Source organism: Ciona intestinalis, unplaced genomic scaffold (assembly GCF_000224145.3).
Source record: "Ciona intestinalis unplaced genomic scaffold, KH HT000134.2, whole genome shotgun sequence".
Taxonomy (NCBI): Eukaryota; Metazoa; Chordata; class Ascidiacea; order Phlebobranchia; family Cionidae; genus Ciona; species Ciona intestinalis.
This window is the reverse complement of record NW_004190456.2, coordinates 194,590-206,317: the sequence shown is the minus strand read 5'-3', so window position 1 is coordinate 206,317 and position 11,728 is coordinate 194,590. Positions and strand designations below refer to the sequence as shown.

General features: G+C 34.0%; 3 protein-coding genes across 3 annotated transcripts in view; all 3 read left to right on the top strand.

Moving 5' to 3' along the window:
- Window positions 1-3,957, top strand: part of LOC100187324 — an 8,994-nt gene extending 5,037 nt beyond the window's left edge. The window contains exons 4-7 of the mRNA XM_009863403.3: window positions 764-883; window positions 1,268-1,381; window positions 2,090-2,343; window positions 2,727-3,957. Of these exons, the coding sequence (XP_009861705.1) occupies window positions 764-883; window positions 1,268-1,381; window positions 2,090-2,343; window positions 2,727-2,741 (503 nt within the window). The 3' untranslated portion in view covers window positions 2,742-3,957. The remainder of the gene's footprint in view (window positions 1-763; window positions 884-1,267; window positions 1,382-2,089; window positions 2,344-2,726) is intronic.
- Window positions 3,958-4,928: 971 nt separating this feature from the next.
- LOC100184891 (exosome complex component RRP40-like) lies at window positions 4,929-6,307 on the top strand. The gene is made up of 2 exons (XM_002124226.5): window positions 4,929-5,217; window positions 5,575-6,307. Exons 1-2 carry the CDS (start codon window positions 5,001-5,003, stop codon window positions 6,060-6,062), a joined length of 705 nt encoding a protein of 234 aa, XP_002124262.2. The 5' UTR covers window positions 4,929-5,000; the 3' UTR covers window positions 6,063-6,307.
- A 46-nt stretch (window positions 6,308-6,353) lies between these two features.
- LOC104266661 lies at window positions 6,354-11,193 on the top strand. The gene is made up of 9 exons (XM_026838979.1): window positions 6,354-6,462; window positions 7,102-7,281; window positions 7,586-7,756; window positions 8,072-8,253; window positions 8,664-8,766; window positions 8,991-9,192; window positions 9,531-9,601; window positions 10,596-10,625; window positions 11,105-11,193. Exons 1-8 carry the CDS (start codon window positions 6,354-6,356, stop codon window positions 10,607-10,609), a joined length of 1,032 nt encoding a protein of 343 aa, XP_026694780.1. The 3' UTR covers window positions 10,610-10,625; window positions 11,105-11,193.
- Window positions 11,194-11,728: the final 535 nt, after the last annotated feature.

Sequence of the window (11,728 nt, the reverse complement as noted above, 5' to 3'; positions counted from 1 at the left end):
GGTAATGGACCAACTCTGGCCTAAATCCCAGGTCCCATGGCATGCCTTACTGTAGGACCTCATCCATATAGAATAGAATGTGCATATACAATGTTGGGGTAATGGGACAACTCTGGTCTAATCCCAGGTCCCATGGCGTGCCTCACTGTAGGACCTCACCCATATAGAATAGAATGTGCATATACAATGTTGGGGTAATGGACCAACTCTGGCCTAAATCCCAGGTCCCATGGCGTGCCTCACCCATATAGAATAGAATGTGCATATACAATGTTGGGGTAATGGACCAACTCTGGCCAAAATCCAAGGTCCCATGGCATGCCTTACTGTAGGACCTCATCCATATAGAATAGAATGTGCATATACAATGTTGGGGTAATGGGACAACTCTGGTCTAATCCCAGGTCCCATGGCGTGCCTCACTGTAGGACCTCACCCATATAGAATAGAATGTGCATATACAATGTTGGGGTAATGGGCCAACTCTGGTCTAAATCCCAGGTCCCATGGCGCGCCTCACTGTAGGACCTCACCTATATAGAATAGAATGTGCATATACAATGTTGGGGTAATGGGCCAACTCTGGTCGAAATTCCGGGTCCCATGACATGCCTCACTGTAGGACCTCACCCATTGATATTAGAAATGAATTAAACTGTCTAACATATTACTGCACGTTTAAAACAGGTGAGTAAAGCCAAATTACACACATAGAATAGAAATGCATGCATTAAAAGTTATAATAATCATATTATTAACGCAGGGTATGGACCGTATGGAACAGCCAAGGTTGTCCGATCAACTTTCAACATAAATGCTTCAAACATTGGCAACACTGTGATTGGTGCAAGTGGTCCGGTTCATATAAATAGCAAACAGGAAAGTAGGTTAAATTTGTTGAGGTTTTCCCAGGAAGCTATGACACATATATGCATTGTCATGGGAATCCTTGGGTTGTGTATTAGGTTCTTGGTTGGTTGTACTTGATGTAAAATTAGTTTCTTCTCATTATGACGTTTTATCCATCCTTTGTCATTTATATATATACTTTAATGGAATAAAAGGGAGACTGTAAAGAATTTTCATCATCTCGCCGTATAGCAAACTAAACGTCTTCCTTTCCGCGAATAATAATTGCTAAAAGAACTATTTTAAACCCAATCCATAAACTACGTTGCAATATGTGGCGTATACGTATTTTTTTGCATTTTTCAGGACGTTTTAATTGAGTTTTCAGTTTTGATTCTAAATCTGAATTTATTTTAAGTTTTCAAGAAGGGGGCGCAGAAAACTGACATCGACATCAAGGGAGGAAAGTTTCAGGGAGCAACCATTGGGGGGAGCGCTGAGTATAACAACCAAGGTGCTACCTTTGAATCAGGTAAATATTGGTTGTTGTGAGTTTTGTGTAAATGGGTGAGGTTGTTCATTGTTTATTGGTTGAATTGGGGGTAGTTATTTAATTAGTGATAGTTGTCAAATATAGGGAACCTCATTGATTAATGTGGTGAATGCAATATACTTTAGCTCTGCTTGTTTGTATAGACACCTAACAGCAGGGTAAAATCTTGGGTGACATTGTTAAAATACAGTTACACTCATAGTTGTCAAATATAGGGAACCTCATTGATTAATGTGGTGAATGCAATATACTTTGGCTCTCCTTTTTTGTATAGGTACCTAACAACAGGGTAAAATCTGGGGTAACATTGTTAAAATACAGTTACACTCATAGTTGTCAAACATAGGCAACCTCATTGATTAATGTGGTGAATGCAATATACTTTGGCTCTGCTTTTTTATATAGACACCTAACAGCAGGGTAAAATCTGGGGTAACATTGTTAAAATGCAGTTACACTCATAGTTGTAAAACATAGGGAACCTCATTGGTTAATGTGGTGGATGCAATATACTTTGGCTCTGCTTGTTTGTATAGACACCTAACAGCAGGGTAAAAGCTGTGTTAAGTTTAAAACTAGGGTGCTAACAAATGCGATGCACCTCTGTTTTTAAAAATTGAGGTAACATGTATTTCTAGGCCTAATTTTTTGTTTTCTTTATACTTCACCTTTCATGTTTATTTAAAGGTAAAGCAGCGGGCGACATTCAACCTGATGCAGTTGCTACCAAAGTTAAAGAGGAATTAGACGGTGAATATTTCTTCACACCGGAGCAAGTTGTTTTGAAAGCATTGAAGACCGGAGTTGATGGAGTTGATTTAATTAAGTTGCTTGATTGTGGGTACCATGTTATGAATATCGCTCATTGCTTGCCGAGTGCGTCAAATAAACGCCGATTCATGGTTAATACATTGGTGCAAATGGCTGGGATGGAAAATGAGGTGAGAATGGATGTTTCTATATCGGTGAGGTTTTGTAATATGGCGTGTTACCTGTAAGCCCTAGTTGGCCTATTACCCAAAACCCGAGCAGTGTATTTGAGACCTGGAGTTAAGGCGGGTTGGCTCTTTCCTCTTATAAAATATGATACAGAATATTTTTGCCATCATGTCAGAATTATTAAAAAAACCTATATATATATATGTGTATATATATATGTTTCGCAAATAAATTCTGGTGATTTTTATTTCTAAAGCAAACATTGTACTTTTACTGTTCGTCTACAAACACTCGGTTAATATGAAGCAATTATCCTCATCCTTACGTATACAGTTTGGCAAAAGTCAAAGTAAATTCAAAGGTTTATTTTATGTTTTGTTATTAGATGGACACATCATGAAGTACATGGATGCAATTTATTTTCAATATTTCCAAAGAAGTTCTGTCGCTATTCCCACTGTATCTGATAACAACCATTAATGTGACTGTTTTATAATGGTGTCTAATCAAATGTATTGTTCTTGTATTGGTAAAAAGAAACCAGGCAAGTTTTATAATTATTGTACAGATGGTCATTACTTAGCTGAATCTACAATTGTTGTAATATTGTTTTAAACGAAACTGCATTGTTTTAAAGTTATTGTCACTTTTATTTGCATCAGTGATCTCACAGGTGCAAATATTGAAAACGGTTTTGAAAATTGGATAATACTTTACGCCAAGTAAGGACCATCTTTTTGCAAATTATTAAAATGTGACTTCAGTTTCCTTTTGACTTTCCCGGTTGTCATAATATTAACAATGACAACTATGGTTGAATCATTGGTTTAAATATATATATATGCCTTTTTATTGTGATTAAATCATTTTGAAAAAATATTCAAGTTAAAAAGTGAACTTAAATAACAGCATCTTTCAACTTCTGGCACTGTTTATGACAAATTTAAACTTATTTCTTTCCACTTACAATTGTTACTGTATTTAAAAAAAAAATTTTTTAGATAAAATATTTAGGCACTTTTCTTCATGGTGCCCTAATGACAATGGAACGTAGGATTTAATGTTTTCTTGGATAAAGTTTTTCTTTGTAGCTTCTCTTAGCCTGATATTTATAGTTCTCATGCCCTTAATTGCCTTAATGTTAATTGTTAACTTCCAGTAATATTGATGATTGTGATTTTTTTAAGTTAACCTAACATTACCCTTTTATTGCGTTTTACAATACCTTTCAAATCCAAAATTACATTTTTTTTTACAAAAGAGCTTTAACATACATTGAGCCTATGTTTTAGCATAAAATGCTTTGTTTAATTTTTCATCTATATTTGCGTAAATTGTGTTTCAGTAAAAATGTGAATTGTATTTCGTGCATTTTTTAGATAAACTATGGACTTTCTATGTTGTATGGGTGAGGCCTATGGAAGAGCTGGGGTGTCACCCAGAGTTTACCCAAAACAATTTCCTAATTATTCTAGTTTCGATATCTATTCTAACTAAAGTTTCTAAGCAACTATGTAATTCTGTTGATTTGCACTTGTGTTTATTTTATTATCCATTAACAATTATGTAGTTTTATTTCGTGTGTAGTATGTAAATACAATTTATTGGCGGTCAAATTCCTTGAACCTAATTTTTTTGCACTCAATGGCCTATTTTGCAAGTTTTATTGCTTTGCTGCAAAGCATAGAACGTAAAATGTTTGGTGAAATTTAGTGTCACTTGAAAGCAACAGTACTATTACACCTAAAGCACAGATGAGAGAGGCCCACGAGTGGCCTCACTCATCTGTGCCTAAAGTTTGATACATAAAGCACAAAAATTGTGTAAACACTAGCTGTTCTATTTGATGTATAAACTTACATAGGTAAAGGGGCACGAAATGTTTAAAACAGAACACCAGAGGTATAACGCCTAAGCTACCGACCTAAAAGAATAAGTAAGCACTATTTATTCAACTATCGTCCCTTAAATTTTTATTAAAAATGTAGGAACATCTATGATAAGCGCGCAATAAACAGGGGAACCCCCTACAAAATAAACCAACATTTTAAAGAAATAGCACATGTGTTGTAAGAAAATTTATTCGTTGTGTTTATGTTTTTATAACAGTAGCTCTGAAAGATAGATATTATAAAGTCTGCCTTGTGTATGTTACGTGTTTAAACATAATTTGTATTCAAGCGTTGTTGTACACGTACATTTAGTCGTTAACCTAACATTGTCAAAATTATGTATTTTTATAACAACAGTCATATCCAACAATACGCTTATTAGGTTGCAATATATTTTAGTTAATACTTAATGGGAAACCCCTGTCGTATATACCAGTTTCACCGGCGTGATACTCTTTTAGAATTTACCTTTAAGTGAAACAGTGTTATATTTTGGATTCAGCAATTTTATCTGACGCTTTTTCGACACTTTTTGTTTTTATCCATTGCGTTTAACGACTGTCATTTAGTTGTTGATTCCCTTCTCTTTGTTTTTTAAATGATATCTTTTATTTTTTAAAAAACAAAAAAAAATTTATTCATTTTACCCATATGTTATACAAATAAAATCTTTTTTTTTGATTTACCCGCATATGTTATCGAATAGATAACCGTTAAGCCAATTAAACTTATTTTTAATCAAAACAACAATTTAAGATTCAATAGTGATGTCACAATCCATCAACAATAAACAGATTGTAATTCCTGGTGATGTCATAACCAAACACGTCAATTCAATCACTGGAGATTCCGACGTTAAATTAGGCCCCGGACTTTACCACGAGGCTGACGAAGTAAAAGTTTGCAAACCCGGTGTCCTGCGTCATAAAACTCCCGACACTTTCTGGGTTGATTGCCACCAGAAGAGATATGTGCCAAGTAAAGGTGACTTTTTAAACTTTTTTCCAATTCAATAGTAGTTTCTTCTAATTAAGTGTTAACAACTAAATGTTCACCATAGCTTGGATGCAACAGCCGCTTTTTAACTGATGCTGTTTTCCAAACTTTTTATCCATAGCGTTTGCTCTTTCCGCACCTTTTGTTTGGGATTACCGACTGTTCTTATGCCTATAATTTGATATCTGCTTTTATATTCAAAGAGATAAAATAAAATTATGCTTTGTAACATTTTACTTTGTCTAAGAATAAACACCTGACGGGTAAACTGGCAATTTGTTGTCTTGTACCTTAACGTATTAACACAGTAACATAAATCGATAAATAATAAATGATTTGTTAAAGGTGACAATGTTGTTGGGGTTGTAACTTCGCGACAAGGTGACATGTACAAGGTTGACATCGGAGCTAGTCACTTGGCGGTGTTAAACTACATGTCCTTCGAAGGGGCGTCCAAGCGGAACAGACCCAACGTAACAAATGGAGATCTTATATTCGGGAAACTAATTGTCGCAAACAAGGACATGGAGCCTGAGGTTTCGTGCGTGGACCCGAACAATGGGAAAGCTAACGGGTTGGGGGTGTTGAGCGATCGTGGGTTTTCATTCCATGTACCCCTAAACCTCGCAAGGAAACTTTTATCTCCAAGTTTCACGTTGATTCATGAGCTCGGGGCGAGAATTACTTTTGAAATAACAGTGGGAATGAACGGACGCATTTTCCTTTCGTGTAACTCCCCAAAGTTCGTTATTCTGATCATGGACGTAATATTATCCGCTGAATATTTATCAAATGAACAAATGGAAAAACTTTTAAATGAAATGTTTGTTTAGTAGGCCATGTTGATTATTTTTGAAAACTTGAGTAAAATACTGTATTAAACTTGAATTTCTTAATTTTTTTAACAACCTGGAATTGACAGCAGACATCCATAAAAATTCAATCTTTATGGAATTTTTTAAACGAATAATTTGCAAAAAGGAATTATAATAGTTCAAAGGTTACAACATGAATTTTGCCCCGGATAATATTGTGTTTATCACCGTTGCATAAGAGGTTAATGTGTATTTTATGTACAGAGTGGTTATTAAGCTAATTAACTTGAAATAGGTTTGTTTACCATCATGGAGTCCTTAATTCCCCCATGTAAACATCACAATCGCTTCTTTATGATGTCACAATCATGTGAAAGGGTTTGTCTGCTGTGTGTGGCAAATTGTTTTGAAGACAAAGGTTGGTTTGGATTTTAAATAAACTAAAAACTGCTTATATTTTGTTTAGGGGATTTCTTAGACTAGTTTTAGTAGTTCTCAACGTGTTACTTCAAAATCACCCCTGTTTTACACCTGTGTTTGTCAATCTTTTATGGTTCATGACCCTTTTCAGCGACATTCAACACCCGTGGCCCTTCATCAAGAAAATAACCTACATTTGTTTTGACGTATTTACGCCTGTTTTTTTATTCACCACTTTGCAGCTATGTGGCTTTAAAAAGGGCTTAAAGCAAAGTTCTGCACGTAGCTTCCTAATATTTCATTATGGTCTGTTTGGTATAGAAGCACTGATGAGAAACTAGTCTGATTTAAGATTGAGTCAAACTTAAAGAAACATCTAATAAATTTCAGAAATCTGAGCTTAAGCCAAAATGTTGTCATAAATATCAAGTTATTTCATGAGTGATAATTTCACATTAAGTATAAGATGCAGTGTCAGTATGTTTGCAAATGTTTGCCAGGAACTTCCGTTTTAAATTATTTGTTCTTTGTTTGTCATGAATGAACCAAAAGGGGTGTCACAACCACAAACGCTCCCCCTGGTTGTGCCATTGCCTTCGTGCTAATTTTTTATATATTTAACTCCATCCACCAACAGACCAGCCATACACCACACAAGTTCACCTACTTCAATATTTCCTCCACCAAGTTTCCCCCAACCCGCAATGGCTGGAAATATTTGGACACGACGAAAAGTTTGCCGATTATTTTATTTCAACCACAATTACTTTGTTTCATCAACTGCAGAATCAAGTTCAGCCAATGCCGATTTCCAATGGTTAAAGTTATTCATTACAACCATATTTTAAGTTACCAGACAAAAATCAAACATATTGTATAAGGAAAAGATATATATTATATATGTTACATTTCGTTGCACCATATCCATTAACTCTATAAGAACCAGATCAAGGTCGGAATCCCGGAATTTATTGCAATAATGTTTCTATGTAATTCAAACATAAACAGTTGATATTACCTTAGACGGAATTTTCTTCATAGTTTAGTAAAGAAGCAAGAAAACATCAACAAAACTTTTGCATTAAGGTCACATTTACACGTTTTCTTGTTTAAATTCACAGACATTGTTCTAATGTTGCTCAAACTGAAGGGACGAAATTGTTACCACGATTGTGACATCATAATGCAGTTATGTTGCTCTGCGTCGTATAGAAGTTGTTTGAATCTTTTAAACTTAGTGGTTGCCATGGTGAAGCAAATACCGGAATCATCTGATTGTTTCATCACTAACGGTATTTTTGTTATTATGTTTTAAAACAATCTATATTATATATATATATAATGTTTTTTTCCATATGAGTTATTTTCTATTTAGTAATACAAGCCATGCTGCCTGGGATCAGTTATCGTGTATTTTATCTGCTGTCTGTATTTATTGCTAGAAGTTACTTTTAGTGTAAAATAAAAATCTATGAAACTCTTGTCCAAAAAACATCCTTAATAGCTTAACACATGGTGCTAAACATATGATGACACCCAAGGCACCCATGGCTCATAAACTTCATCTCCAAATGTTACACTCATATTTAATGTACTTACCCTAACAGACACCTTCTGCAACTTTTTACTAAACGGATTGGATTTCCCTGATGACATCATAAAGGAGATTCTCCTTGTCATAATAGAGGAATTATTACAAGCATATCTTCATAATGGATGTGAACATAACGTGTTCATGATGTTACCGACTAAGTTGTTGAACCTATTGTCATCATCTCAATCACACACCGTGAGTATTTGCGTTTGTTTAAACTAAAAGTTTGAAAACTAAAACCATCTTCAGTGAACTCTCGAAATCATTGAATAAGTTATTTCAATAAACCAAAATGTTTGAGAAATCTGATCATATATATAAGATGTTATGTTTGTGTTGAAACTGACCGGAAAATCTGTATGTTTTTTGCTAACATATGTTTGTTTAAGTATTTTTAAGTAAAATTTTAAATATATATATACATATTGTTTTTAACAACAAAAAACAGTATGTAAACACAGTGGCAGTAATGGTATAAGATATTTTGTTTAAGATAATATCATAACTTCATAAGTATGTAATAAAAGTTACTAATAAATTAATTTTATTTGTATACTAATTGCGGTAAATTGGACATTAAATTAATCTTTTCTATTTTTTCACAGATATTAACATTGTCACTGAAACTCATAGAAACATGGACGGCATTCACAGACATCTCATATTTCTTCCAAGGAACAGAAGAAATGCAAGGAAAAGCTACACAAGGTGTTATTTAGGGTTCAACTCATTCAAAATGTATTTTTCCAGAAATATATCCCATTCTATTCTATTTATAGTGGGTGAGGTCCACATTAAAAACTATTTTTTTCTTTTTTAATATTAAGTATTACAATTAGGTTTAAACTAACAGTCAAATTTCCTGTAAACTAGGTATTTTTAAATATAACGATTTGTTTTAAATATACAATCACAAAATCCCCATATTCCAGACTCCCCAAAATTATTCCTCTCCATGAAGCGAGTCCTCCTGCTCCGATCCGACCCTCTAAACTTCCCAACCATCCGATGTCTTCTCCGTCTTCTTAAACACGAGGACTTTAATGATCATCTTGCTTGTAAGATGTTGGATGCAGATCTTGTGGAGTTTATTTATGATGTGTTGAGGTCGTCCAGTAGTGAGGAACTGCAAATGTAAGCATTGGTGATCATTGGTCAGTTAGGTGTATTGTTATAGGGGTTAGGTTATGTTTTAGCTCTCTAGTTTTATAACTCTGATGTTAGGGTGTCTAAACAAACAAGCAGAGCCAACGTATATTTAGTTTATTTATTGGTGGCGTCCTCCTCTGTTGAGAAACCGCAAATGTGAGTTGGGAATAAATAATTAAAAGCTACAGAAATCAAATCTGATGCAATTAATACAAACTTTGCAACTTAGCCAAGAAATATAATACGGCAGAACCAATAAGATTAATGGTACAAATAAACACTAATACAAATAATAATAAAGACATCATTCCATCTTCTCACAGTTGTATATTTGAATCGATCATCCATTTATCGCAACACAAAATATTCTTCACCAACTGCCACGCACTTCATGGTAAGTTGTTGTGTAGCACCAACCACCAACCATACAGTAATACTTAAATAACTTAAGATGTACTGCCAGCAATACTACAGGGGGTAACTAGTGATGTTTCTGCAGACATTAAATATTCTGGACCATTTTTACTTGAATTTTTTTTATTAAAAAAGTTTTAAAATAACAAAACTAGATTAGACTAAAATATTCATAATTATGGGTGGTGTATTCTGGTAAAGGTGTTTCACCATTAATTCACACATAGTACTTCTGCCATACTTTGTTAGTTACTGAATAAGTTAATATAAATTTACAGCTGAAGCCATTATAACAATTGAAACCAAATAATAATAACTTTATTTGTCTTTAAGATTACGGTAGCGAAGATTTAAAATATTTTAAACGAAAAGACAGGATATAGCGCCAAAATAACAGTTGTTAAAAACCAAATAATAAACGCTTACAAAACATTTACATTTAGTTGGAAGAAAATAAGCGTGGTCGCTACATCTTCTAGATCTTCTATTTGTTTCTAAATAAAGTTTTTTTTTACTAAAATTTAAACATAATCCACATATAATACCGACCACTCCAGGTGTGAGTTCCATCTGCATGAGTTTAAACCAACTGTTACAAGATGCTTCACCCAATGCTGTGTGTGCTGGGTGAGATTCTAATTTATTTATTTCTTAGGTTGTTGGTATTATATTAGAAACCATTTAGAGATATTTCCAATTTCATTTTTTAATTCATAATTTTTAAACTAAGATTTGAAACAAAAGATTTTTTTTAATATTTAAAGTTGTTTAGTTCTTATGTTGTTGGTATAGCATTTGAGGGGTTTAACCATTCATCGGCTGAATCTTCTTGAGGTAACTAGAACTTCTGTCCAGCTTTTAGACCAAATGTAAAGTAGAAAGCTTAGAAATAAAACAATTAGATAACAAAAACAAATTAAAAAATAAAACAAGAAGGTTTATTTGATTGTTTATTTATGAAATATTAATTTCAGGTTTTCTGCATTGAAAGTTATATTAGAAAAGTAAGTGTTCATTTGTTGTTATTGCTTAAATTTCTTATGTAAGATCCATAGATACACATGTTTGTATTGACTTTGTTAAAAAAATGGGTAAGTTGGTTGGACTTGGTATGAGTGTAATGAATAAACTAATGTAACTTGCCTTATTTTCGCGTGGCTGGAAAATGGAGATGAGTCTTGAACCCATAACCTCTTGGTTAGAGGCAGCGTGCTAACTACGATAGTTCTGGTATACTGATTAAAACAAGGCAGATTAAAAATATTTACAATAAATTAAATATGAGTCCAATGATGCACCACATGCCCCATGCTAACTACCACCCTGTCCCTGTGTATGTAACAAACTGGCCAGACTGGTCCTGCTAGGTGCGTAACTTTAATCATAGATAAAACATGCATAATATTATCCACAACCCAAAGCAAGGTTAAATATATCTTGAGTTTTGACACCATATGTTTAATATTAACCATCCACGTTCCAGTCAACCTGAAGACATCCCACTACTTGAAAGTTTAAGTTTATTCGACCAAATATTAGAGGTTGTGACTGCAGGTGTTGGTAGCAAACTAAACAACGTGCCACAAGTTTCGTTGGAAGCTTTATGTGGATTGTTCAGGTAAGATGTGATTGCTAGATCAGTGGTTCTGTTAAACCAATTGAACTAATTGCCTGTCTGCCTGATATTAAGTAAATATGGAGTTAAACAAATTACTATTAAATAGTATACCTCAGCTTAGTATTTAGCACTGTAACACAGTGGTCAGTGCACTAGACCTATGGAATTAGGTTTTGAGTCTATATATGGAATTGAGTTTTGAGTCTTGACGCTGCCATTGTGGGCGTATGTGTCCTTAGGCAAGGTGCTAAAGGGAATTGTGGTGACAAACTATTAAAAACTTTTTATCTATGTATAAATCTACAAGCCTCCTGTTTTCTCATATCACACCGTACTAAGATCTAGTAGGGGGGTTAGGAGATGGGACACCTTTTAACTCCATTTTCTCGTCCCATTTGGTAGTAAACAAAGAACATTCACAGAATTATAAAACTGTATCCTCACGACTTCTATAGACCATTGTTAATTGTTTAAAACACAGTCAGGATA